Source organism: Arachis hypogaea, chromosome 12 (genome assembly GCF_003086295.3).
Source record: "Arachis hypogaea cultivar Tifrunner chromosome 12, arahy.Tifrunner.gnm2.J5K5, whole genome shotgun sequence".
Classification (NCBI taxonomy): Eukaryota; Viridiplantae; Streptophyta; class Magnoliopsida; order Fabales; family Fabaceae; genus Arachis; species Arachis hypogaea.
This window is the reverse complement of record NC_092047.1, coordinates 85,126,444-85,152,023: the sequence shown is the minus strand read 5'-3', so window position 1 is coordinate 85,152,023 and position 25,580 is coordinate 85,126,444. Positions and strand designations below refer to the sequence as shown.

Here is a 25,580-nt window from a genome sequence, read left to right as displayed (position 1 = left end):
AAGCATGTCAGAAGGACACTTTTTGGTCAGTTCCTTGTATCTCTCCCAAGCTTCATAGAGGGATTCACCTTCTTTTTGTCTGAAGGTTTCAACATCCACTCTAAGCTTACTCAGCTTTTGAGGAGGAAAGAACTTGGCTAAAAAAGCCTTGACCAGCTTATCCCAAGAGTTCAGGCTATCTTTAGGTTGAGAATCCAACCATATTCTAGCTCTGTCTCTTACAGCAAAAGGGAAAAGCATGAGCATGTAGACTTCAGGATCTACTCCATTAGTCTTAACAGTGTCACAGATCTGCAAAAATTCAGTTAGGAACTGAAAAGGATCTTCAGATGGAAGTTCATGGAACTTGCAGTTCTGCTGCATCAGAGAAACTAATTGAGGTTTAAGCTTAAAATTGTTTGCTCCAATGGTAGGAATTGAGATGCTTCTTCCATGTAAATTGGAATTAGGTGCAGTAAAGTCACCAAGCATCCTCCTTGCATTATTATTATTTTCGGCTGCCATCTCCTCTTTCTGTTCGAAAATTCCTGTAAGGTTGTCCTGGATTGTTGTATTTTAACTTCTCTTAGTTTCCTTTTTAGAGTCCTTTCAGGTTCAGGATCTGCTTCAACAAGAATGTTCTTGTCCTTGCTCCTGCTCATATGACAAGGAAGGGAATAACAAAGAAAATATGAAATCCTCTATGTCACAGTATAGAGATTCCTTTGTGTGAGTAGAAAAAGAAAAGAATGTAATGTAAGGAAAGAGAAGGGAGGAGAATCCAAACACAAGGGTGAGGAGAGCAGAGATATGAGATGAAGAGAAGTGTTAGTAGATAAATAAATAAATAGAAGAAGATGAGAGGTGGGAGGATTTTCGAAAATTAAAAATTAAAATTTAAAGTTAAATTTCGAAAATAGTTTTTGAAAAAGGTTAGTAATTTTCGAAAATTAGGAATGAAATAAAATTAAAATTAAAAATTGGAAACAATTAATTAATTAAAAAGAATTTTTGAAAAAGAGGGAGGTATTTTCGAAAATTAGAGAGGGATAGTTAGTTAGGTAGTTTTGAAAGAGATAAGAAACAAACAAAAAGTTAATTAGTTAGTTGAAAAGGATTTGAAATTCAATTTTGAAAAGATAAGAAGATAAGAAGTTAGAAAAGATATTTTAAAATCAAATTTTTGAAAAAGGTATGATTTAAAAAGATATGATTTTGAAAAAGATAAGATAAAAAGATATTTTTGAAAAGATATGATTGAAATTAGTTTTGAAAAAGATTTGATTTTTAAAATCACAATTAATGACTTGATTCACCAGAAATCACAAGATATGATTCTAGAACTTAAAGTTTGAATCTTTCTTAGCAAGCAAGTAACAAACTTGAAATTTTTGAATCAAAACATTAATTGTTGATATTTTCAAAATTTATGAGATAAAATTAAGAAAATATTTTTGAAAAATATTTTTAAAATTTTCAAAAATAAATAAGAAAAATGAAGAAGTTTTTATTTTTGAAAAAGATTTTGAAAAAGATAAGATTTTTAAATTGAAAATTTGATTTGACTCATAAGAAACAATTGAATTTTAAAAATTTTTGAAAAATTCAATCCAAATTTTCGAAATTTATGAGAGAAAAAAGGAAAGATGTTTTTTTTTTATTTTTGAATTTTTAATGAAGAAAGAGAAAAACATGAAAAAGACTCAATGCATGAAAATTTTGGATTAAAACAATGAATGCATGCAAAAATGCTATGAATGTCAAGATGAACACCAAGAACACTTTGAAGATCATGATGAACATCAAGAACATATTTTTGAAAATTTTTATATGCAAAGAAAACATGCAAGACAGCAAACTTAGAAATCTTTAATGCTTGGACTCTAACAAACGAAAAATGCATATGAAAAAACAAGAAAAGACACAAAACAAGAAAATATGAAGATCAAACAAGAAGACTGGCCAAGAACAACTTGAAGATCATGACGAACACTATGAATGCATGAATTTTCGAAAAATGCATAATAAATTTTTTGAAAAAATGCAATTGACACCAAACTTAAGAATTGACTCAAGACTCAAACAAGAAACACAAAATATTTTTGGTTTTTATGATTTTATGAATTTTTTTGTATTTTAATTTTATATTTTTCAAAAATCATTTGAAAAAGAAAAATAAGGATTTCAAAATTTTTAATATGAATTCCAGGAATCTTGTACTCTTAGTCTAAAGCTCCAATCTAAGGGTTAGGCATGGCTTAATAGCCAGCCAAGCTTTAGAAGATACAAATCAGGCATACAACAGCTGATACTTCATCCAACTTCATATACTGATAAGTGGAAGCCTCAGTCTAAAAGAATTAGACATGGCTTTACAGCCAGCCAAACTTCAACATGCTTCATGAAACACTAGAATTCATTCTTAAAAATTCTGAAGAAAAATATATTTTTGAAAAGATTTATAATTTTTTTTCGAAAATAAAGGAAAAAATTTTTGAAAGATTTTTGAAAAATTTTTGAAAACAAAATAAGAAGAAAATTACCAAATCTGAGCAACATGATGAACCGTCAGTTGTCCAAACTCAAAACAATCCCCGGCAACGGCGCCAAAAACTTGGTGCTCGAAATTGTGATCTAGATGTGAAATTGTTGTTCGAAATTGATTCCCTGGCGATGGCTCCGAAAACGTGTGCACACTACCATGGTCCAAATATAACTTCACAACTTCGCGCAACTAACCATCAAGTGCACTGGGTCGTCCAAGTAATACCTTACGTGAGTAAAGGTCGAATCCCACGGAGATTGTTGGTATGAAGCAAGCTATGGTCATCTTGTAAATCTCAGTTAGGCGGATATTAAATTGTATTAAGAAATTATAGTGGATGAAAATAAATAAAATATAAAATAGGATAGTGGTACTTATGTAATTCATTGGTGAGAATTTCAGATAAGTGTATAGAGATGCTTTCGTTCCTCTGAACCTCTGCTTTCCTGCTGTCTTCATCCAATCCTTCCTACTCCTTTCCATGGCAAGCTTTATGTAGGGCATCACCGTTGTCAATGGCTACTTCCCATCCTCTCTGTGAAAATGGTTCGATGCGCTGTCACTGCATGGCTAATCATCTGGAGGTTCTCGATCATACTGGAATAGGATTCACCCTCCTTTTGCGTCTGTCACTACGCCCAGCACTCGCGAGTTTGAAGTTCGTCACAGCCATCCCTTCCCAGATCCTAGTCGAAATACCACAGACAATGTTTAGACTTTCCAAATCTCAGGAATGGTCATCCATGGGTTCTAACTTATACTACGAAGATTCTAATATCTCGGACTTGGTCCTCTGTATTAGATATCCAAGAGATACTCATTCTAGCTTGTTTGCATGTAGAACTGAAGTGCTTGTCAGGCACGCGTTCATAGGTGAGAATGATGATGAGCGTCACATAATCATCACATTCATCATGTTCTTGGGTGCGAATGGATATCTTAGAAGTGGAATAAGTTGAATTGAATAGAAAAACTGTAGTACTTTGTATTAATTCATGAGGAACAGCAGAGCTCCACACCTTAATCTATGGAGTGTAGAAACTCAACCGTTGAAAATACATAAGTGATAAAGGTTCAGGCATGGCCGAGAGGCCAGCCCCCAAACGTGATCAATATGATCTAAAGATGAACTAAAAATCATAAGATGATCCGAAGATGTCTAATACAATAGTAAAAAGTCCTATTTATACTAAACTAGTTACTAGGGTTTACAGAAGTAAGTAATTGATGCATAAATCTACTTTCGGGGCCCACTTGGTGTGTGCTTGGGCTAACCTTTAGCTTTCCACGTGCAGAGGCTTCTTTTGGAGTTGAACGCCAAGTTGTAATGTGTTTTTGGCGTTCAACTCTGGTTCGTGACGTGTTTCTGGCGTTTAACTCCAGACTGCAGCGTAGAACTGGCGCTCAACGCCATTTTGCATCGTCTAAACTCGGCCAAAGTATGGACTATTATATATTGCTGGAAAGCCCTGGATGTCTACTTTCCAACGCAATTAGAAGCGCACCATTTTGAGTTCTGTAGCTCCAGAAAATCCATTTTGAGTGCAGGGAGGTCAGAATCCAGCAGCATCAGCAGTCCTTCTTCAACCTCTGAATCTGATTTTTGCCCAAGTCCCTCAATTTCAGCCAAAAAATACCTGAAATCACAGAAAAATACACAAAATCATAGTAAAATCCAGAAATGTGAATTTAACATAAAAACTAATGACAACATCCCTAAAAGTAACTAGATTCTACCAAAAACATACTAAAAACAATGCCAAAAAGCGTATAAATTATCCGCTCATCAACACGCACAGGCATGGAAGTGCTTACTGGTTGCAGCATTAGCATAGCTGGTGCACGCACATACCAATCAGAAATTTCAACCTGTGCGTACGCACAGCCCTGTGCGCACGCACACGTTGGGAAGGCCAGTCTATTGGAGGCGTTGGCACAGGTTGTGCGAGTGAACGGACATTGAAAATTTTTATACCTGTGCGTACGCACACTTTTGAAAACTCTTCTGGGCATGCGCACGCACACCCCTGTGCGGACGCACACGTCCTGTTTCTCAAAATTTACTTTGTTTTCAACTATTCTACCTTCCCAACAAGGTTGTAAGCTTTTCTAGCACCATTTTAGGTCTCTTGGGCCTAGTTTTGGACATTTAAAACATTGGGAAAGAAATTAATGGTTCTAGATGATATTATTTGGAAAACTTAGAAAACGGAGGCCTAGGTTTCTGGCGTGCTGAGGATGGTGTGATATTATGTGATGAATGGGTGATGTATGAGATGAGAATTGAGGAACTGTAGAGTTCAGAATTAAAATGTGAATTGACAGTGGTTGAGATGAGTCGAGGACTCGAATGTGTGATGAGGAATCACTGATGTATTGAAACTATTTTTTGAAAAACCACTGCACTATTATTTTGTATTGAGATTTTGAGATGATATGCACTCGGCAGGGACGGCGGTTGGATCCCGCCTGTCGAGGTAGCGGTGGCGGCGTAAGGACGGTGGTCTAATCCCACTTACGTTGAGATGTGAGGTCTGTGGAAAGAGTATCCCGCTCGCATCCCTTCGGATCTATAGAGCGTGCGGGCGTAAAATCCTGGGCAGTGATCCAAGCACTATATCTCGGGGGTTCCCATTGATGATTCCAAAGGGTGACATATCCATGGAGATGTGTCGGGTTGGCAGTTGAACCGACAATGTGATATCACAGCCAAATAGGACAGGCATTCATCATATGAATTTTCTATCTGTTTGTATGCTTTGACTACTTGAAATGGCTTGCCTAATTGTATAACATGCCTATTTGCTATTTGAATTATTTGCCTTATATGCTCCTACTTGTGTTTTACTTGCATGGTATATTACCTGTGTTTTCTACTGGGATTGAGGAGGTTCGGAAGGCGGTGGCGATGGAATCACATGGAGGATAGGTTGGTGAAGGATGTGGGACAGCGGTGTTTGGTTAGATTAGAAATCCCCTAAGATAGAGTACCCTGTTTATTTATGCTAAGGTTTATATAATTATGCTTAATTGTTTTAGAATGCATTAAGTTTGAATTCTTGTAATGGATATGGAGTCTAGGATTGCCTTTGGTGTCCCGGGGTCTTATATCCTACATCACTGGGCACTGTTACCATACTAAGAACCCCCGGTTCTCATACCATATCTCTGTTGTGTTTTTCAGATGTAGGTCGCAACCTACCTCGGTAAGTTGTCTGGTTGGTGACAAAAGCGGGGGATCCATTTTGGTCTGTATATGGCTAGCTGGTTTAAACTCCGCGAGCCATGGCTAGATTCTTATGATATTATACTATTATATTTTGATATATCTTATCTATATCTTGTGCTTTAAGTTAGTAGCTTCGCTAGTACGTTTTGCGCTTTTCAAATTCTGTTTTTGAGCTATATCTTTCATCGGGCTTCTAGATTATACTATTCTATATATATATATATACATATGTATGAGCTTAGAACTGTCGTAATCCTTGATTAACCTTTGCTTTACGACGCGATGTAAAGCTTAGGCTAATTAGGGTGTTACATTTAGTGGTATTAGATCGGTTCGTCCTTGTGAGCCTGAGGGATGGACCGATTGTGCTTCATTGCATACTCTGTGTGTCTTTTTCTTTGATGCTATTAGGTTATCTGCTTGATATTGCATAGCATGCTTGTTTGTGAGTGCCTGTTTGGGATAATTGAAGCACTAGACTTTTGATATTGAGACTGATCACCTTGATATCAATTGTTTGGTGTAGACAGGAACCCTAATGACCACTCGCGGACGAGGTCGAGCACGTTCACGACAAAGTAGGAATGAGCGACCAGCTGATAACCATGCCGAATTCATGGCGGCAATGGTGAATCTCGCTAATACCATGGAAGCTAATGCTGCTGCGACTCTGCAAGCTGGGCAGAGATTAGGCCAACCAGCCGGAAACGAAAACGGGAATGGCGAAGGGAATGCCAATGATAATGCGGAGGGAAACGACGATAACACGGGTGGCGTTCTGATGACCTTGGCGACGTTCCTCAAGGTTCATCCGCCAACTTTCCAAGGATCAACTAATCCTACTGAAGCGGACAACTGGTTCCAGGCTATAGAGCGTGCTTTACAGGCGCAGCATGTCCCCATCAATCAATATGTTGAATTTGCCGCTTACCAGCTTGCGGGAGAGGCCTAGCACTGCTGGCAAGCAGAGTGTCGCTTGCTACAACTTCAGAACGCCGACGTTACGTGGGATGTGTTCCAAACGGCCTTCTATAAGAAGTACTTCCCTGAGTCTGTAAGGGAAGCAAAGGAGATGGAACTGATGCAGTTGAAGCAAGGTTCCCTATCTGGGCGGACTACACCAACAAGTTTGAGGAGCTTTGTAGGTTCTCTCGGGTGTGTCAGGGTGCCCCGGAGACCTACGAGAGTTGGAAGTGCATCAAGTACCAGAGGGGTTTGAAGGATACCATTATGACTGCTGTGGCTCCTATGAAAATCCGTGTCTTCTTCGACTTAGTGAACAAAGCAAGGGTGGTTGAGGAGTATGCCAAGACGGTAGCTTCATCCAAGGAAACTCACGGAGGGAGTTCCATTCGAGGACGCCGGAAGTATTTCCATCCTAGAGGTCAAAGCTTCAAGAGAGGAGGATATGCGCCTCAAGGGCAAGGAGGCTTCAGAAAGAACACCCATGATCAGTTTCAGCGTGGCAAAGGGAGAGGAAATCAAAGTAAGAGTTCTCCGAACTTAGCTTGTGATCGTTGTGGACGTTTTTATCCTTATGACTCTTGCAAGATTGGTATAGGTGGGTGCTTCAAGTGTGGGTTGCCTGGCCACATTGCGAGGGATTGCACTCGTGGGAGGAACCCGACTGCGGGTCAGAGTCAGCATCAGGGTCGAGTTTTTGCTTTGAATGCCAAGGATGCTTCCAAGACGGATCCGTTGATGAGAGGTATTTGTTTAATTGGTGATAAGACCTTAATTTCATTGTATGATACTGGGACTTCACATTCGTTTATTTTATTTGCTAAAGTTGAGGAACTAGGCTTGAAAGTGTCAGAGTTACCGTTTGATCTGCATGTACATACTCCGCATCAGACAGTTATGACTAGGTCAGGTTGTAGACAAGTAGGTTTCAAGCTTGAGGGTAGAGACTTTGTGCATAATTTGATTTGTTTACCAATGGTTGGGTTGGAGATGATTTTGGGATTTGATTGGTTGTCAAAGAACCGAGTTTTATTGGATTACTTTGAGCGATCAATTCGATTTATGCCGGAAGGAGAAAATGAAGCAGTGGTAGCCGCGGGGTATTACTTGAACTCTGTAATGGTGCATTGTAGTGGGGAAGAGTGTCAGGGTTACATCTTGTTAACTGCTAACGCTTCGGGCGATACCCAAAACTTAGATCAGATTCCGGTAGTTAGAGATTTTTCGGAGGTATTCCCGGAAGATATCCCTGAATTCCCACCTCAAAGGGAGATTGAATTTGTGATTGAATTGGTGCCAGGAGCCGGACCAGTGTCGATTGCACCGTATAGAATGGCTCCGATAAAGCTGGTCGAGTTAAAGACTCAGTTGGAGGAGCTTCTGAACAAGAGGTTCATTTGATCGAGTATATCACCATGGGGAGCACCAGTTTTATTGGTAAAGAAAAAGGATGTAAGAATGCGACTGTGCGTTGATTACCAACAGCTAAACAAAGTGACTGTGAAGAACTAGTACCCGCTGCCAAGGATAGATGATTTGATGGATCAACTGCAAGGAGCTGGAGTGTTTTCCAAGATTGATCTAAGGTCGGGTTACCATCAGATAAGGGTGAAGGAGGATGATATCCTTAAGACTGTGTTTAGGACACGCTATGGGCACTATGAGTTTGCGGTGATGTCCTTTGGGTTAACGAATGCACCTACTGTTTTCATGGATTACATGAACAGAGTGTTTCGTCCCTTTTTGGACAAATTCGTGGTGGTTTTCATAGACGACATCTTAGTTTATTCTAAGACGGCAAAGGAGCATGAGGAACACTTGAGGATTGTGTTGCGAATCCTAAAGGAGCGAAAGTTGTACGCTAAGTTTTCAAAGTGTGAGTTTTGGAAGGAGGAAGTGAAGTTCTTAGGTCATGTGGTGAGCAAAGGAGGAATAGCCGTAGATCCTTCTAAGGTAGAAGCAGTGATGGAATGGGAGAGACCGACGACTGTGACGGAAGTCAGAAGCTTCTTGGGTGTAGCCGGATATTACCGAAGATTTATTGAAGGATTTTTCCGGATTACACTATGGATGACTAAATTGACAAGGAAAGAAGCGCCTTTTGTTTGGACGTCGGAGTGTGAAGAGAGTTTTCATACCTTGAAGCAAAAGCTAACTTCAGCACCTGTTTTAATCTTGCCGGAACCGCATGAACCGTTTGAAGTATATTGTGATGTGTCACTGAAAGGTTTGGGTTGCGTGTTGATGCAACATCGGAATGTAGTGGCTTACACATCACGACAGCTGAGACCGCATGAGGTGAACTACCCAACTCATGACTTAGAGTTAGCGGCGATTGTGTTTGCATTGAAGATTTGGAGACACCACTTGTACGGAGTGAGGTTTAGCGTCTTTTCTGATCATAAGAATCTCAAATACATCTTTGATCAGAAAGAGCTTAATATGCGTCAGAGGAGGTGGATGAAGTTGTTAAAGGATTATGATTTTGAACTGAGTTATCATCCTGGAAAGGCAAACGCGGTGGCAGATGCATTAAGTCGGAAGTCATTAATGATCACTTGGATGAGAATCATGGAGGAGGAGTTAGTGGGTAAGTTTGTGGATCTTAAGTTGGATATTGGTGAAGTTGCCAGAAGGGCTTGCTTGAATCAGTTACAGATCTCAAGTGACTTTAAGTCTGAACTCCTAAAGGCTCATCAAAACGATGACGTGTTACCTAAGGTGTTGCCAGCTATCGAGCAAGGGAAGCAGTGGAGAGTGTCATGGGATCAAGATGGATTGTGGAGATTCAAAGGTAGGATCATTGTGCCGGATATCGGGACTTTGCGGTAAGATATATTGAGAGAAGCACACAACAGTGGGTTTTCGATTCACCCAAGGGGTACTAAGATGTACCCTGATCTGAAGGCTATGTTCTGGTGGCCTGATATGAAAAAAGATGTGGCGAAATATGTCTCAAAGTGCCTGACATGTCAGAAGGTGAAGATAGAGCATCAAAAACCGTCAGGGATGCTACAGCCACTTGAGATTCCTCAGTGGAAGTGGGAAGGAATTGCAATAGATTTTGTGACCGATTTACCAAGGACTAGGTCGGGATTTGATGTGATTTGGGTGATCGTGGATCGCTTAACCAAATTCGCTCATTTTCTACCTATTCGAGTGAATTGTTCTATGGAGGAGTTAGCAAGGTTGTACATCAGGGAGATAATAAGGTTGCACGGTGTGCCTTCAAGCATAGTGTCGGACCGAGATCCCCGATTCAGATCAAGGTTTTGGGGAGCTTTTCAAAGAGCTTTCGGTACGAAGCTATGTCTCAGTACTGCATACCATCCACAAACGAACGAACAATCGGAAAGATCTATTCAGACGTTGGAAGATATGCTGAGGGCTTGTGTATTGGATCAACCCGGAAGTTGGGATCGTTACATGCCATTGGTGGAGTTTTCGTACAACAACAGCTTTCATGCGAGCATTGGGATGGCTCCGTATGAAGCCTTATATGGACGGAAGTGCCAATCTCCACTTTGTTGGTATGAACCTGGTGAAGCAAGTGTTTTGGGTCCAGATTTGGTAGCAGAGACTACGGAGAAGATTAAGAAGATACGGGAAAGGATTTTAACTACTCAGAGTAGACAAAAGAGTTATGCGGACCAAAGGAGGAAACCGTTAGAGTTTGAAGTGGGAGAACATGTATTTCTGAGGGTTACACCAACAACGGGGATTGGGAGAGCAATCAAGACCAAGAAGTTGAATGCAAGATTCATAGGACCGTTTGAGATTCTAAGGCGATTCGGACCGGTGGCGTATCAAGTTAATTTTTCACCTCACCTATCTAACCTACATGACGTATTCCACGTGTCACAACTCCGTAAGTACACGTCGGATGTGGCTCATGTGTTAGAGCCTGAGTAGGTCGAGTTGAGGGAGAACTTAACATTCCAAGTGACACCAGTGAGAATTGATGACACCAGTGTGAAGAAGTTGCGAGGAAAAGAAGTTACATTGGTTAAGTTGCTTGGAAAAGAGCTGGAGTTGAAGAGCATACTTGGGAATTGGAATCCGAGATGAGGAAGGATTATCCCGAGCTATTCTCAGGTAATTCAAATTTTGAGGGCAAAATTTCTTATTTAGTGGGAAGAATGTAAGAACCGCAACTAATCAACTGGTTAATTAAGATATTCTATTGCCCCAAAATAGAATCCAAAAAGTTAGACTGAGAATTTGACGATTTAAATGTGATTTTCGGACTCAGTAGGTCTTTCCAAGTCAGAAAATGTGTTTTCTGCGAAAACTGTGAAAAATCGCAAACTGGCAGTCGAATCGGTTCAACCGGTTCAAGTTTGTCCAGTACCGCACGAGAAAAAGTGAAAATCGTCATAAACCTTAGAAAAACATTAAAAATGGAAAACCGGGCGTTAATTTTAAAGGTTTGGCCCGAAGTTGGGCCAAACGGGCTAAAAACGCTAACAGGTTGGACCGGACCCAAGTTGGGCCCAAGTCCAACATATATAAGGGCTCATTAATGAACCCATTCATCATTAAAAACACAACAGAATTGAGAAGAGAAGGGGGAAGAAGAAGAAAACCCCTATTGACACTATTCACTTCTCACTTCAACTCGCGATATCTCAAGCTACGGTGCTCCAATTTGCGTGCCGTCAGCGGCTACGTGTTCCTTGTGAAGCGCTCTACAAAACCCATATAAGAAACTGGTAAGTAAAGCTCGAAATCCCTTCCGTTCTTCTCCTCAAAATTTCGGGTATTTAGGGTTTTTGATTAAGTGAGTTTTTGTGATTTTGGATGTTTAGGTTCACTCTAATCCTTGTTTAGCATTGAATTTTGGCTATCAAAACTGTTGAAAAAGGTAAGAGACACTAAACCCTTGTGATATTATGTTTAAATGGAACCCTAGGTTGATTTGTGATGGTTTATGCATATATAGTTTGATTATTGTGAGTTTGGGAGCCATTGGAACATATTGGTGCTTGTTGAAGTGGAATTGAAAGCTTGGTTTGGAGTTGAGAGCTTGCTTGTGCTCATTTTGAGTTTTGGTGCATATAGGGAATCGGCCAAGGTATGGTTTCAGTTTTCTTTATGTGGTATATAATATTCATGGACACTTAGGCTAGTGACCTATAGGATAGGTTGAAATTTTGTGGTTGTTGATGATGGTTTATTTGAAAATGCATGTTGAATTGGTAATGTTATGTTGAGAAATAATGATGTTTAAGTATGATGTTTGATGACTTGAATGATTGTGTGTTGTTGGATGTGGATATAATGTATGAATGGAATTGATGATGATAAGTGATGGGAACAAACTAATGATTGGTGAAGATGTTGGTGGAGAATTGACCTTAGTATCATATATGTGGTATTTGATGATTGAGAATGGTGAATTGTGATTTAAAAGGGTAGAGTGTGCTGGAAATGAAAGTTTGGAATTGTTTGGTATGGTTTTGGTTGTGTTTTATAAGAAATTGTGGAAATTATGAAGTTTGGTAAAAGTGGGTTTTTTGTGAACTTTGTCTGATCATAACTTTTGCCTCGGTTTTCAAAATCGGTTGAAATTGGTTTAGAATTAAAGTTTATTGAAAACTCTTCTGGGCGTGTGCATGCACACCCCTGTGCGGACGCACATGCCCTATTTCTCAAATTTTACTTTGTTTTCAACTATTCTACCTTCCCAACAAGGTTGTAAGCTTCTCTAACACCATTTTAAGACTCTTGGGCCTAGTTTTGGACATTTAAAATGTTGGGAAAGAATTTAATGGTTCTAGATGATATTATTTGGAAAACTTAGAAAACGGAGGCCTAAGTTTCTGGCGTGCTGAGGATGGTGTGATATTATGTGATGAATGGGTGATGTATGAGATGAAAATTGAGGAACTGCAGAGTTTAGAATAAAAATGTGAATTGATAGTGGTTGAGATGAGTCGAGGACTCGAATGTGTGATGAGGAATCACTGATGTATTGAAACTGTTTTCTGAAAAACCACTGCATTATTATTTTGTATTGAGATTATGAGATGCTATGCACCCGGCAGGGACGGCGGTTGGATCCCGCCTGTTGAGGTAGCAGCGGCGGCGTAAGGACGGTGGTCTAATCCCGCTTACGTTGAGATGTGAAGTCTGTGGCAAGAGTATCCCGCTCGCATCCCTTCAGATCTATAGAGCGTGCAGGCGCAAAATCCTGGACAGTGATCCGAGCACTATATCTCGGGGTTTCCCATTGATGATTCCGTAGGGCGACATCTCCATGGAGATGTGTCGGGTTGGCAGTTGAACCGACAATGTGATATCACAGCCAAATAGGGCAGGCATTCATCATATTCATTTTCTATCTGTTTGTATGCTTTGACTACTTGAAATGACTTGCCTAATTGTATAACATGCCTATTTGCTATTTGAATTATTTGCCTTATATGCTCCTACTTGTGTTTTACTTGCATGGTATATTACCTGTGTTTTCTACTGGGATTGAGGAGGTTCGGAAGGTGGTGGCGATGGGATCACATGAAGGATAGGTTGGTGAAGGCTGTGAGACAGCGGTGTTTGGTTATATTAGAAATCCCCTAAGATAGAGTACCCTGTTTATTTATTCTAAGGTTTATATAATTATGCTTAATTGTTTTAGAATGCATTAAGTTTGAATTCTTGTAATGGATATGGAGTCTAGGATTGCCTTTGGCATCCCGGGGTCTTATATCCTACATCACTGGGCACTGTTACCATACTGAAAACCCCCGGTTCTCATACCATATCTCTGTTGTGTTTTTCAGATGCAGGTCGTAACCCACCTCGGTGAGTTGTCTAATTGGTGACAAAAGTGGGGGATCCAGATATCTTTTTGAGTCTTTTTGACTTATTTTGTATATGTCTCTCACTTTTGTATTTTGTTTTGCCTAGAGGCTTGTATTTGAGAGAACAAAATTGTATAAGCTGTTTTTACTGTCTGGTTCATTTTGGTCTGTATATGGCTAGCCGGCTTAAACTCCGCGAGCCGTGGCTAGATTCTTATGATATTATACTATTATATTTTGATATATCTTATCTATATCTTGTGCTTTAAGTTAGTAGCTTCGTTAGTACGTTTTGCACTTTTCAAATCCTGTTTTTGAGCTATATCTTTCGTCGGGCTTCTAGATTATACTATTCTTTCTATATATATATATATTATATGTATGAGTTTAGAACTGTCGTAATCCTTTATTGACCTTTGCTTTACGACGCGAGGTAAAGCTTAGGCTAATTAGGGTGTTACACGTCTCACAGAAATTAACAATACTTACTAGCTTTCAAATTCGCTTGTGCTCGCTGAATCTATCGGAACAGGCTTTGTTTTTTTCTTTTTTTTGTATGTTTTTTAACCACCTTCGGTGGTTGTTTTCTTTTCTTTGTTCCGGTTTTTTTTAATTTCTTCTTCCCTGCAATACATAAGAACAAGCGCATAAGAACAAATTTAAGCAAATACAAGTTAAATGAAATCAATATGAAAATTAAACTTACTGGTTTTAGGATTCAGATTCGGAAAATCTTTCCTCTTCCAAAGAAGAATCCAGCTCGACAATTTTCTTTTTTATTTTCTTTCCTTTTTCTTTCTTGTCCAACTTACTTGTTTTTGTTTTTTCTTTCTTTTTTTTCCTTTATGTACAAAAGTTCCTAAAACAGAAACAAGGACTCAATTATTTCTGAATAAACAAGAATTCAAATGAAACCACATTAACAATCCGGTGAACCAAATGAAGCAATCTCATCGAACCGAAAAATATTCATATGGTGAATAGTACATGACAAATATTTAATCATCAAGAAAAATGTTTCTTAATGCATAAACATTCAAATGAACAAACTAACAATTGCAAGTAGGACAAATTAATTTTAGTAGAGTATTTACCAATGGTTCTGTTGCTTCAGCAGAAATCCGTTCAAGCATCATTTGCTTTGTCCAATGGGCCACCCACGGTACTGGGGGAGCATCAGGTGCGAACGGGTGGAAAAACTTGGTTTCGTGGGAGTATATCAACATCAACACAAAAACACAGCCATTAACAGACAGTTTCCTCCCCTTTCTCTTGTTTTCAACTCCTTTCATCAAGAAGTTGAGAACATGTTTTGCCCAATCCCATTCCCGAATGCTGTCCACATGAAAGATCGGTGGCTTATGGATTGGGGAGGCCACACTTACCGTTGTAAGGAGCAAGAAACACTTTTGTATGAAGACAACAAAAGTCCTCTTAAATTTTTTCCGGTTTTCCTCCCCTTCTACACTCATATCCAGCACATTCCTTGTCTTTTGGATTCAGGTTGTTGTAATCAACCTTATCAAGAAAACAATTCCCTACAATATTTTAATAGCAAAAATCAGTCAAAAAGGCTCAGTTTAATTTTCTGGACACCAATGAACCGAAAATAAGCAGTAAGTAAAAAGTGTATTACCTCCGTTAGTTATGCCCATGACAGTTGCTACTTTCCGAGGAGTTATGTATATTTTTCCCTGGAGAGTTTCAAGCATCCTTTCTCTTCATCAAGGCGATCAAGCAACTAGGAGAAGCGCGACATTGCAAGATTTCAAATGAAGAGTAGTTTTCACATACCTTTGGTAGTCTCTGTTGCAGTTTTCGTTTGTTTCTGGTTGTTGCTTGCAAAATCTTCTCCCGATTCCTTTCCAGTAGTAGTTTCTGCGGAGAACATGATTGAAGTTTGAGTGATGTTGAAAGAGAGTCGAAGAGAATGAGTCGTTTCGTGTATTGGTTTCGTGTTGAAGAAGATGTAACGGTTTTTCATAATGAAGCGCGAATGAAAAATGAGGGATTTTGTTTGTCTCTGGCGCGTGTTTTTACTCGCCATTTAATGCGTCTGATTCTATTTGGGCTTGGGCCAACTTGGTTATATGGTTATATGGATGTGTAGCAGCCCTGTGTTTTATATTAATAGATAATAGATATCTGGAGTAGAGTATAAAACATGTTGCAACAGTTTCTAATTCAGAAACTTCTACAAAAACAAAAGTCACTGTACAATAAATATTACAGAATCACTACATTTAAAATGAGAAAACTGTTATCAGCGAGTTATCTACATGCGGATCGCTCCTCAACTACCTGTAAATAATATCTAGCTAATGAAAAGAACAAAAGCAACTCAATTGGATTTATGTCATAAAAAAAAGAGCAGTTCGATGCACAAAGCATCCCATGTTTACACGGGGTTTGGAGAAGAACTGTACCCAAAGAATATAATGTACGCAGTTTAACTTGATAATTATAATAGTGGCACTGGATTTATGCCATGCAGTCACAAAAAACCTGAGATCATATTGTTTCTGTTTTCACAGCACCAATGCATTTCATTTCTTAACAGCTCCAAATTAGAATAAATTTGTCTACTTTGTAGATGGTCTTTGTCATTTGCAATAAAATAGTGAACCTTATTGTCTATCTCAATCCAGCTCAAACCAGTTTCTTTGTTTAACTTCAAGTCATTCATAGCCGTTCTCACCTTTGCGGCCTCTTCTGGCAAGCCTCCTTCTGCATACATATTTGATACGAGTATGTAAGAGGAAGCCTCGTTGGGTGCTAAGTCGAGCAATTTTTCAGAAGCCCACTTTCCAAGTTGTAAATCGCCACACGACTTACAAGAATTGACAAAAGCCCTCCAAAGCAAAGATGATTCAGGAAATGGGCTCTCATTGATGACATCAATGGCTTTCGACAGGTTTCCTGCGCGGCCTAAGAGATCAACTATAAATGAGTAATGCTCAATCACAGGCTTGATCCCATACTTGTGTTCCATTTCATTGAATAAGCTTAATCCACTTTTACATAAACCTGTGTAACTACATGCTTGGAGAACAGCCAACATTGTAATCTCATCAGGATCGAATCCCTCTTCCTTCATATTCTCAAAAAGCGAAAGTGCTTTGCTTCCATCACCATGAAGTGCATAAGCAGAAATTATGGCATTCCAAGTCACGCAATCACGGTTCATTAGACAGAATATTTTATTAGCATCCTGCACACAGCCACATTTAGCATACATGGTAATGGCCGCGTTGCATACAGCCGTATCATCTTCTAGTCCCACCTTAATAGCATAAGCATGAAGACTCTCCCCTGCTACTAAGGAAGCTTGGTTGGCAGATAAACTCAGGAGCCGCGAAAATGTTATCCAATCTGGTTGCATGCCACCGACTCTCATTCTGTTGAAAAAGATTAAAGGATCTTCTTCATCATCTCTTAATTCTGAATTTAAGTATCCAACTAGAATAGCATTAAATGAAGCAATAGTTTTATTTGCGAGCTTGTCAAAAACTGTTCGTGCAGAGTGCAAAGTCCCACATTTAGCATACAAATCTATTAAAGCAGTACCGCTATTTACATCTGAGATATGGCCAAGCTTCATTCCAAGTCCATGAATTTGAAGCCCAAACTCCATATTATTGCACACTGAACATCCATCAAGCACAGTGCCGAGACAACCAGAATCAAGAGGCACAGCCTCCTCAAGCATATTTATGAAAAGCTCAAGGGCTCTACTAGCGCAACCATTCTTAACAAATGCCGATAGAAGTGCAGACCAAGAAATCAAAGACTTCCTGTCGATTTTAATAAACAGTTTCTCAGCCTCTTTGACTATCCCTTCTTGTGCATACAATGTAATTAATGCATTTCCGATAGATGTTTGGGCCATAAAGCCTAACTTTACGGCAAGCCCATGTATTTGCTTCCCTATATAGATTCCCATACTTGAATCACATGAACTAATCAAATTTGTAATAGTGTAATCACTTGGGTTCAATCCAGAGTCTAGCATATCCACAAAGATCTCAAAGGCCTTACTTCCCAAGCCAGCATTGCCATATTCCAAGATCATATAATTTATGCTCTGCACATCTTTAACACTTATGCCATTGAAAACTTTCTCTGCACTCCCCAAGTCTCCGCTTTTAGAGTACATAGAAACCAATGAAGTGGCCAGAACAACATTCTCCTGAAGCCCATTTTTCAAAACAAGAGAATGAACCTGCTTGCCGAAAACACCATCCTCTGGTGATTTACATGCCTGCAGCATCACTGAGCATGTATGCTCATTGAACTTCTCTCCAAGCTCACACATATCACGCACAACACGAAAAACAGATTCAACATCACTAATCCTCAAATACCCCTTCATAAGGGTAGTCCAAGTGACCGTGCTCCTCACAAGCATTTCGTCAAACACCTTCTGTGCATCACCCATGTTGCTGAATTTTGAGTACAAGTTCACAAGATTGTTAACAACAAAGAGTTCACCATCACAACCAGATTTGATTAAAGAGGCGTGAGTTGCCTGAGCCAGCATGTAATCTTGGGACCCAATTGAGAGCTGAATGAGCTGAGGCCAGTGATGAAGAGGATTGTTGTTCTGCTCAAAGGTGGTTGAGAGAGAAGAGAATTCAGAGTATTGGGGTGGCTCAAGTTTGAGAGTTTGGTTGCGCTTATGGAAAGTAGGATGAAAGCCATTGATGGATGGTGATTTTGCTCTCAGTGGTTGAAGGATGGGTAATGGGCACGTAAGCATTGAGGTGGGCAGATGGGTTTGCAGCAATGCTTCAATCAAGGGGAATGAAGTCACTGAACTCAATGAGTGAAAAGAGAATGCTAATGTTCAAAATTAACAATTAAAGGTCTTTTCTGTTCTTTTCTCACAAAAGATACATGAACAATTAACTCGTGTACACTGTACAATTACTACAAAGAAAAATGTAATGGATTTTTTTCAGTAGTATCCTCAATTCAATAGGTTAAATATTAATCAATCGTAAATTTAAATTTTATTTAAAAATTACATAATTCGAATATCTATACATATTTAAATAGACTAAAAAATTAATTACTAATCAATTCAAGTTAATTATATATTAGAAATTAGAATAATTATTTTATTATATTTTTAAAAAGAATAAAATGATCTCAATATACATTTAGAGTCAATATTCAATTTGATTTTTGAATTTGTACTCAAATTTTAATTTAATCTTTAAAATTTTAATTATCTTTTTTTAATTTCTAAACTTTACAAACATGACTCACGTTAATCTCTAAGACAATTTCTAATACAAAAATATTAATGAAGCACTAACATGGACAATCAAATATCACGATAGAACTTATAAAATAACATCATTTTAGTTTTGACACTCAAATATCTACAAAATGACGTGAGATTACTTGCTTTAGGAAGAAAAAATTTAATAAATGCTACTTACAATTTTTTAGAACTATTTGAGTGCTGAAACAAAAATGACATCATTTTACAGAGTCTAACTTGATATTCAATTATTTATGTCAACGTTCCGTTAATATTTATGCGTCCAAAATTATTCTAAGAATTATATGTATCACATTTGAAAAATTTAAAGATTAAATAAAAGTAATTAAAATTTCAGGAGTTAAATTAAAATTCACATATAAATTAAGGGACTAAATTAAATATTAGTTTGTATACTTATTTAATTTCTTGAGATAAGGTTCAATTTGGCTAATATGTTTGCCATTTTTTTTTTTCAGTTCATGAAGACATGAATTAAACAAAGGAAATCTATTCAATTTGGTAAATGCGTAAAAAGGTGATTTGGATTGGATTTTAAAGGAAAACTAACTCCAATCCAACGAAATTTTGTTAGTTCGAATTGGTTCGGATTCAGGTATTTTCTCCATCAGAACTGAAGGGAACCAAACCAATCAAAGTTGAATTGGTTCAAGTAAATTAATTATATTCCTTGTTTATTTTCTTAAAGAAAGTCATATTTTCTATTGTAATGTAAATTGTTTTTGTTTGAAGCATGAATTTGAAAACCAAATGAGTCTTTAATACACTTTAGTCGCTGATTTATTAGTTTAGTGATTTAACTAATTCAATCAAGTTGAATTAAAATAACTAAATTATAATAAAATAATATATAAAATAATATTATAAACATAAAAAAATAAAATAGTTAAATTTTAGTATTATTATTTTAATTAGTATGTTACATTACACTCTTTTGAATAAAAATTTTATATTAGCATTATATTATAATTATAATCATTTAACTAAAGTTTTTTGGCAATTTATAATCTTTTAATTTGGATTAATTTATTAAAAATTTATAGGCTTATAGTCAATTCAAAGTTATTTTTTCTTTTTAACACAAATATATATTTCAGCATATATTTATTTTAGATTATACGAATTATATTTTATTTATATTAATATTTTGATTATGGATGTAATCTACGGGTAACAAAGAGGGCTACTCACCTCGTCCAAACCCAACACAAAACAAAGCAGGTCGACAGGTTGACAAATTACGATACCTATTCAGTTTTTTTTTTTTTAAATTTGAATTAATCTAAAAACATAAATTCATATTATAAATATATATATATTTTCAAAGAATTTGTCACATCTCAAAATTCAAATTCTGAATTGAAATTTTAACATTAGAATAGAAAATTTCAAACAACCTATTCAAATTCAAATTGAAATTGATGATTTCAAGCAATGTAATCACACTCTAGAATATCATATCTATTTCATATTCAATAATTTTATAAAATTTTAAATTAGGCAATAATAGAAAAAATCAGAATCATGACCAGTTCTGGCAGAGAAAAGTTATTGGCAAGACCTAGTCATTTGAGGCTAGGTCTTCTTATTTTTTTTTTTTTTTGTTTCTGGACAACCAACAAGAAAATAGCCAAGAAGCTGGAGTAAGGAGATTAGGGAGCGCGACTACCTCCATCGGGAGAGATTGGGGGCGAGACTGCTGCAATGGAGTGAGAGAGAGTTTGCGTCGTGGAGTGAGGGAAAGATGGGATAGCGCTGGCGCTTGCTTGTCGTCACTGGTGCTTTGGTAGAATGGGAGGCTGTGGTGTGCGAAATCATGATCATTCCATTCCTTGGTAACGGCGCTAAAAACTCAATACACACGTTCATTATCTTATATCTGTTTTACAACTTCGTACAACTAACCAGCAAGTGCACTGGGTCGTCCAAGTAATAAACCTTACGTGAGTAAGGGTCGATCCCACGGAGATTGTCGGCTTGAAGCAAGCTATGTTCACTTTGTAAATCTCAATCAGGCGGATTAAATTGTATTAAGAAATTATAGTGGATGAAAATAAATAAAATATAAAATAGGATAGTGGTACTTATGTAATTCATTGGTGAGAATTTCAGATAAGCGTATAGAGATGCTTTCGTTCCTCTGATCTCTGCTTTCCTGCTGTCTTCATCCAATCAATCCTACTCCTTTCCATGGCAAGCTTTATGTAGGGCATCACCGTTGTCAATGGCTACATCCCATCCTCCTGTGAAAATGGTCCAATGCGCTGTCAGTGCATGGCTAATCATCTGTCGGTTCTCGATCATACTGGAATAGGATTTACTATCCTTTTGCGTCTGTCACTACGCCCAGCACTCGCGAGTTTGAAGCTCGTCACAGCCATCCCTTCCCAGATCCTACTCGGAATACCACAGACAAGGTTTAGACTTTCCGGATCTCAGGAATGGCCATCCATGGGTTCTAACTTATACCACGAAGACGCTAATAACCCGGACTCGATCCCCTGTATTAGATATCCAAGAGATATCTATTCAATCGAGGGTAGAACGGAATTGATTGTCAGGCACGCGTTCATAGGGGAATGATGATGACTTTGTCACGATCATCACATTCATGTTGAAGTGTGAATGAATATCTTAGAAGCGGAATAAGTTGAATTGAATAGAAAAACAGTAGTACTTTGCATTAATCTTTGAGGAACAGCAGAGCTCCACACCTTAATCTATGGTGTGTAGAAACTCTACCGTTGAAAAATACATAAGTGATAAGGTCCAGGCATGGCCGAATGGCCATCCCCCATGATCTAAGAACTAAACGTCCCAAGATGTCTAATACAATAATAAAAAGTCCTATATATACTAGACTAGCTACTAGGGTTTACAGAAATAAGTAATTGATGCAGAAATCCACTTCCGGGACCCACTTGGTGTGTGCTTGGGCTGAGCTTGAAGTTTACACGTGGAGAGGTCATTCTTGGAGTTGAACGCCAGTTTGTAACGTGTTTCTGGCGTTGAACTCCACGTTGCAACTTGTTTCTGGCGCTGAACGCCAGACTGCAACAAGAAACTGGCGTTCAACGCCAGTTTGCGTCATCTAAACTCGAGCAAAATATGGACTATTATATATTGCAGGAAAGCCCTGGATGTCTACTTTCCAACGCAATTGGAAGTGTGCCATTTGGAGTTCTGTAGCTCCAGAAAATCCACTTTGAGTGCAGGGAGGTCAGAATCCAGCAGCATCTGCAGTCCTTCTTCAACCTCTGAATCTGATTTTTGCTCAGGTCCCTCAATTTCAGCCAAAAAATACCTGAAATCACAGAAAAATACACAAACTCATAGTAAAGTCCAGAAATGTAAATTTAACATAAAAACTAATAAAAACATCCCTAAAAGTAACTAGATCCTACTAAAAACATACTAAAAACAATGCCAAAAAGCGTATAAATTATCCGCTCATCACAACACCAAACTTAAATTGTTGCTTGTCCCCAAGCAACTGAAAATCAAATAGGATAAAAAGAAGAGAATATACTATAAATTCCAAAATATCAATGAAACATAGCCCAATCAGATGAGCGGGACTTGTAGCTTTTTGCCTCTTGAATAGTTTTGGCATCTCACTTTATCCATTGAAGTTCAGAATGATTGGCATCTATAGGAACTCAGAGTTCAGATAGTGTTATTGATTCTCCTAGTTCAGTATGTTGATTCTTGAACACAGCTACTTTATGAGTCTTAGCCGTGGCCCTAAGCACTTTGTTTTCCAATATTACCACCGGATACATAAATGCCACAGACACATAACTGGGTGAACCTTTTCAGATTGTGACTCAGCTTTGCTAAAGTCCCCAATTAGAGGTGTCCAGGGTTCTTAAGCACACTCTTCTTCTGCTTTGGACCTTGACTTTAACCACTCAGTCTCAAGTTTTCACTTGACACCTTCACGCCACAAGCACATGGTTAGGGACAGCTTAGTTTAGCCGCTTAGGCCAGGATTTTATTCCTTTAGGCCCTCCTATCCACTGATGCTCAAAGCCTTGGATCCTTTTTATTTACCCTTGCCTTTTGGTTTTAAGGGCTACTGGCTTTTTGCTCTTGCCTTTTGGTTTTAAGAGCTTTTGGCTTTTTCTGCTTGCTTGTTCTTTTTCTCTTTTTTTTTTGCTATTTTTTTTTCTGCAAGCTTTGTATTCACTGCTTTTTCTTGCTTCAATAATTATTTTTATGATTTTTCATATTATCAAATAATATTTCTCCTTTTCATCATTCTTTCAAGAGCCAACATATTTAACATTCATAAACAGCAACTTCAAAAGACATATGCACTGTTCAGGCATACATTCAGAAAACAAAAAGTATTGTCACCACATCAATATAATTAAACTAAGTTCAAGGATAGATTCAAAACTCATGTACTTCTTGTTCTTTTGAATTAAAACATTTTTTATTTAAGAGAGGTGATGGATTCATATTCACTACTTTAAGGCATAGATACTTAGATACTAATGATCATGTAATAAGACACAAACATAAATAAACATTTAACATAAAAAACGAAAAAACAGAAAATTTAAGAACAAGGAATGAGTCCACCTTAGTGATGGTGGCGTTTTATTCTTGAGAAACCAATGATGTCCTTGAGCTCTTCTATGTCTCTTCCTTGTCTTTGTTGCTCCTACCTCATTGCTCTTTGATCTTCTCTAATTTCATGGAGGATGATGGAGTGTTCTTGATGTTCCACCCTTAGTTGCTCCCAATAATTGTGTGGAGGAAAATGTATCCCTTGAGGTATCTCAGGGATCTCTTGATTTGCAGTCAAATGTTCTACCACTGAGCTATAGACCCTTGAGATGAATCTCTCCATTTCCTATGACTCGGAAGTGGAAGCTTTTGTCTTCCCTTTCCTCTTTCTAGAGGTTTCTCTGGCCTTAGGTGCCATCAATAGTTATGGAAAAACAAAAAAAAGCTATGCTTTTACCACACCAAACTTAGAATGTTGCTCGCCCTCGAGCAAAAGAAGAAAGAATAGAAGAAGAAGAAGAAGATATAGAAGAGAGGGAGAGAGGGTTGTGTTTCAGCCAAGATGGGGATGAGAGGGTTATGTTGTGTGAGAATGAAGAAGAATGGAGAGGTTTATATAGTGGAGGGAGAGGGGTTAAGGTTCGGCCATATGGGGTGGGTTTTGGTGGGAAAGTGATTTTGAATTTTGAAGGTAGGTGGGGTTTATGAGGTAGGTTTATGGGGAAGAGTGGATGGATGTGAGTGGTGAATGGGTAATAGGGAAGAGAGGGATTGAGGTGATTGGTGAAGGATTTTGGAGAAAGGTGTTTATTGGGAAGAGAGGATGAATGAGAAGAGGGGAGAGTATGAGTGGAGGTAGGTGGGGATCCTGTGGGGTCCACAGATGCTGAGATGATCCTGTGGAGTCCACAGATCCTGAGGTGTCAAGGATTTACATCCCTGCACTATTGAGGCATGTAAAATGCCTTTGCATGCAATTCTGGCGTTTAAACGCCGAATTGATGCTTGTTCTGGGCGTTCAACGCCCAGATGCAGCATGTTTCTGGCATTGAACGCCAGTTCTATGCTTGTTTCTGGCGTTCAGCGCCAGCTTTCCTCAGTGTGCATTCCTGGCATTTGAACGCCAGGATGCTGCTTGTTTCTGGCGTTCAACGCCAGATCCATGCTCTGTTCTGGCGTTGAACGCCAGCCAGATGCTCCTTAATGGCGTTTAAACACCAGTAAGCCCTTCCTCCAGGGTGTGATTTTTCTTCTGCTATTTTTGATTCTGTTTTTAATTTTTCTATTTATTTTGTGACTCCACATGATCATGAACCTAATAAAACATGAAAGAACAATAAAAATAAAAATAAAATTAGATAGATAAAAATTGGGTTGCCTCCCAACAAGTGCTTCTTTAATGTCAATAGCTTGACAGTGAGCTCTCATGGAGTCACACAGGTGATCAGGTTAATTTTATAGACTCCCAACACCAAACTTAAAGTTTGGATATGGGAGTTCAACACCAAACTTAGAGTTTGGTTGAGGCCTCCCAACACCAAACTTAGAGTTTGACTGTGGGGGCTTTAGTTGACTCTGTCCTGAGAGAAGCTTTCTATGCTTCCTCTCCATTATTACAGAAGGAGATTCTTGAGTTTTAAACACAAGGTTGTCCTTATTCAGTTGAAGGATCAATTCTCCTCTGTCTACATCAATCACAGCTCTTGCTGTGGCTAGGAAGGGTCTTCCAAGGATGATGCATTCATCCTCATCCTTCCCAGTATCTAGGATTATGAAATCATCAGGGATGTGAAGGCCTGCAACCTTTACTAGCACGTCCTCTACTTGTCTATAAGCCTGTTTTATTGAGTTGTCTGCCATCTCTAATGAGATTCTGGCAGCTTGCACCTCAAAGATTCCCAGTTTCTCCATTACAGAGAGGGGCATGAGGTTTATCCCTGACCCAAGGTCACATAGAGCCTTCTCAAAGGTCATGGTGCCTATGGTACAAGGTATTAAGAACTTTCCAGGATCCTGTTTCTTCTGAGACAATGTCAGTTGATCCAGATCACTCAGTTCATTGATGAGCAAGGGAGGTTCATCTTCCCAAGTCTCATTACCAAATAATTTGGCATTCAGCTTCATGATTGCACCAAGGTACTTGGCAACTTGCTCTTCATTAACATCTTCATTCTCTTCAGAAGAAGAATACTCATCAGAGCTCATGAATGGCATAAGGAGGTTTAATGGAATCTCTATGGTCTTCAGATGAGCCTC

General features: G+C 38.4%; 1 protein-coding gene and 1 non-coding gene across 2 annotated transcripts; one reads left to right on the top strand and one right to left on the bottom strand.

The window, feature by feature from the left end:
- Positions 1-108, top strand: LOC112731935 (small nucleolar RNA R71). The gene has a single exon (XR_003167683.1). It is a non-coding gene; the product is annotated as a small nucleolar RNA R71 (small nucleolar RNA).
- Positions 109-16,013: 15,905 nt separating this feature from the next.
- On the bottom strand, positions 16,014-18,278 carry LOC112727613 (pentatricopeptide repeat-containing protein At5g27110). The gene has a single exon (XM_025777429.2). It carries the CDS (start codon positions 18,276-18,278, stop codon positions 16,014-16,016), a length of 2,265 nt encoding a protein of 754 aa, XP_025633214.1.
- Positions 18,279-25,580: the final 7,302 nt, after the last annotated feature.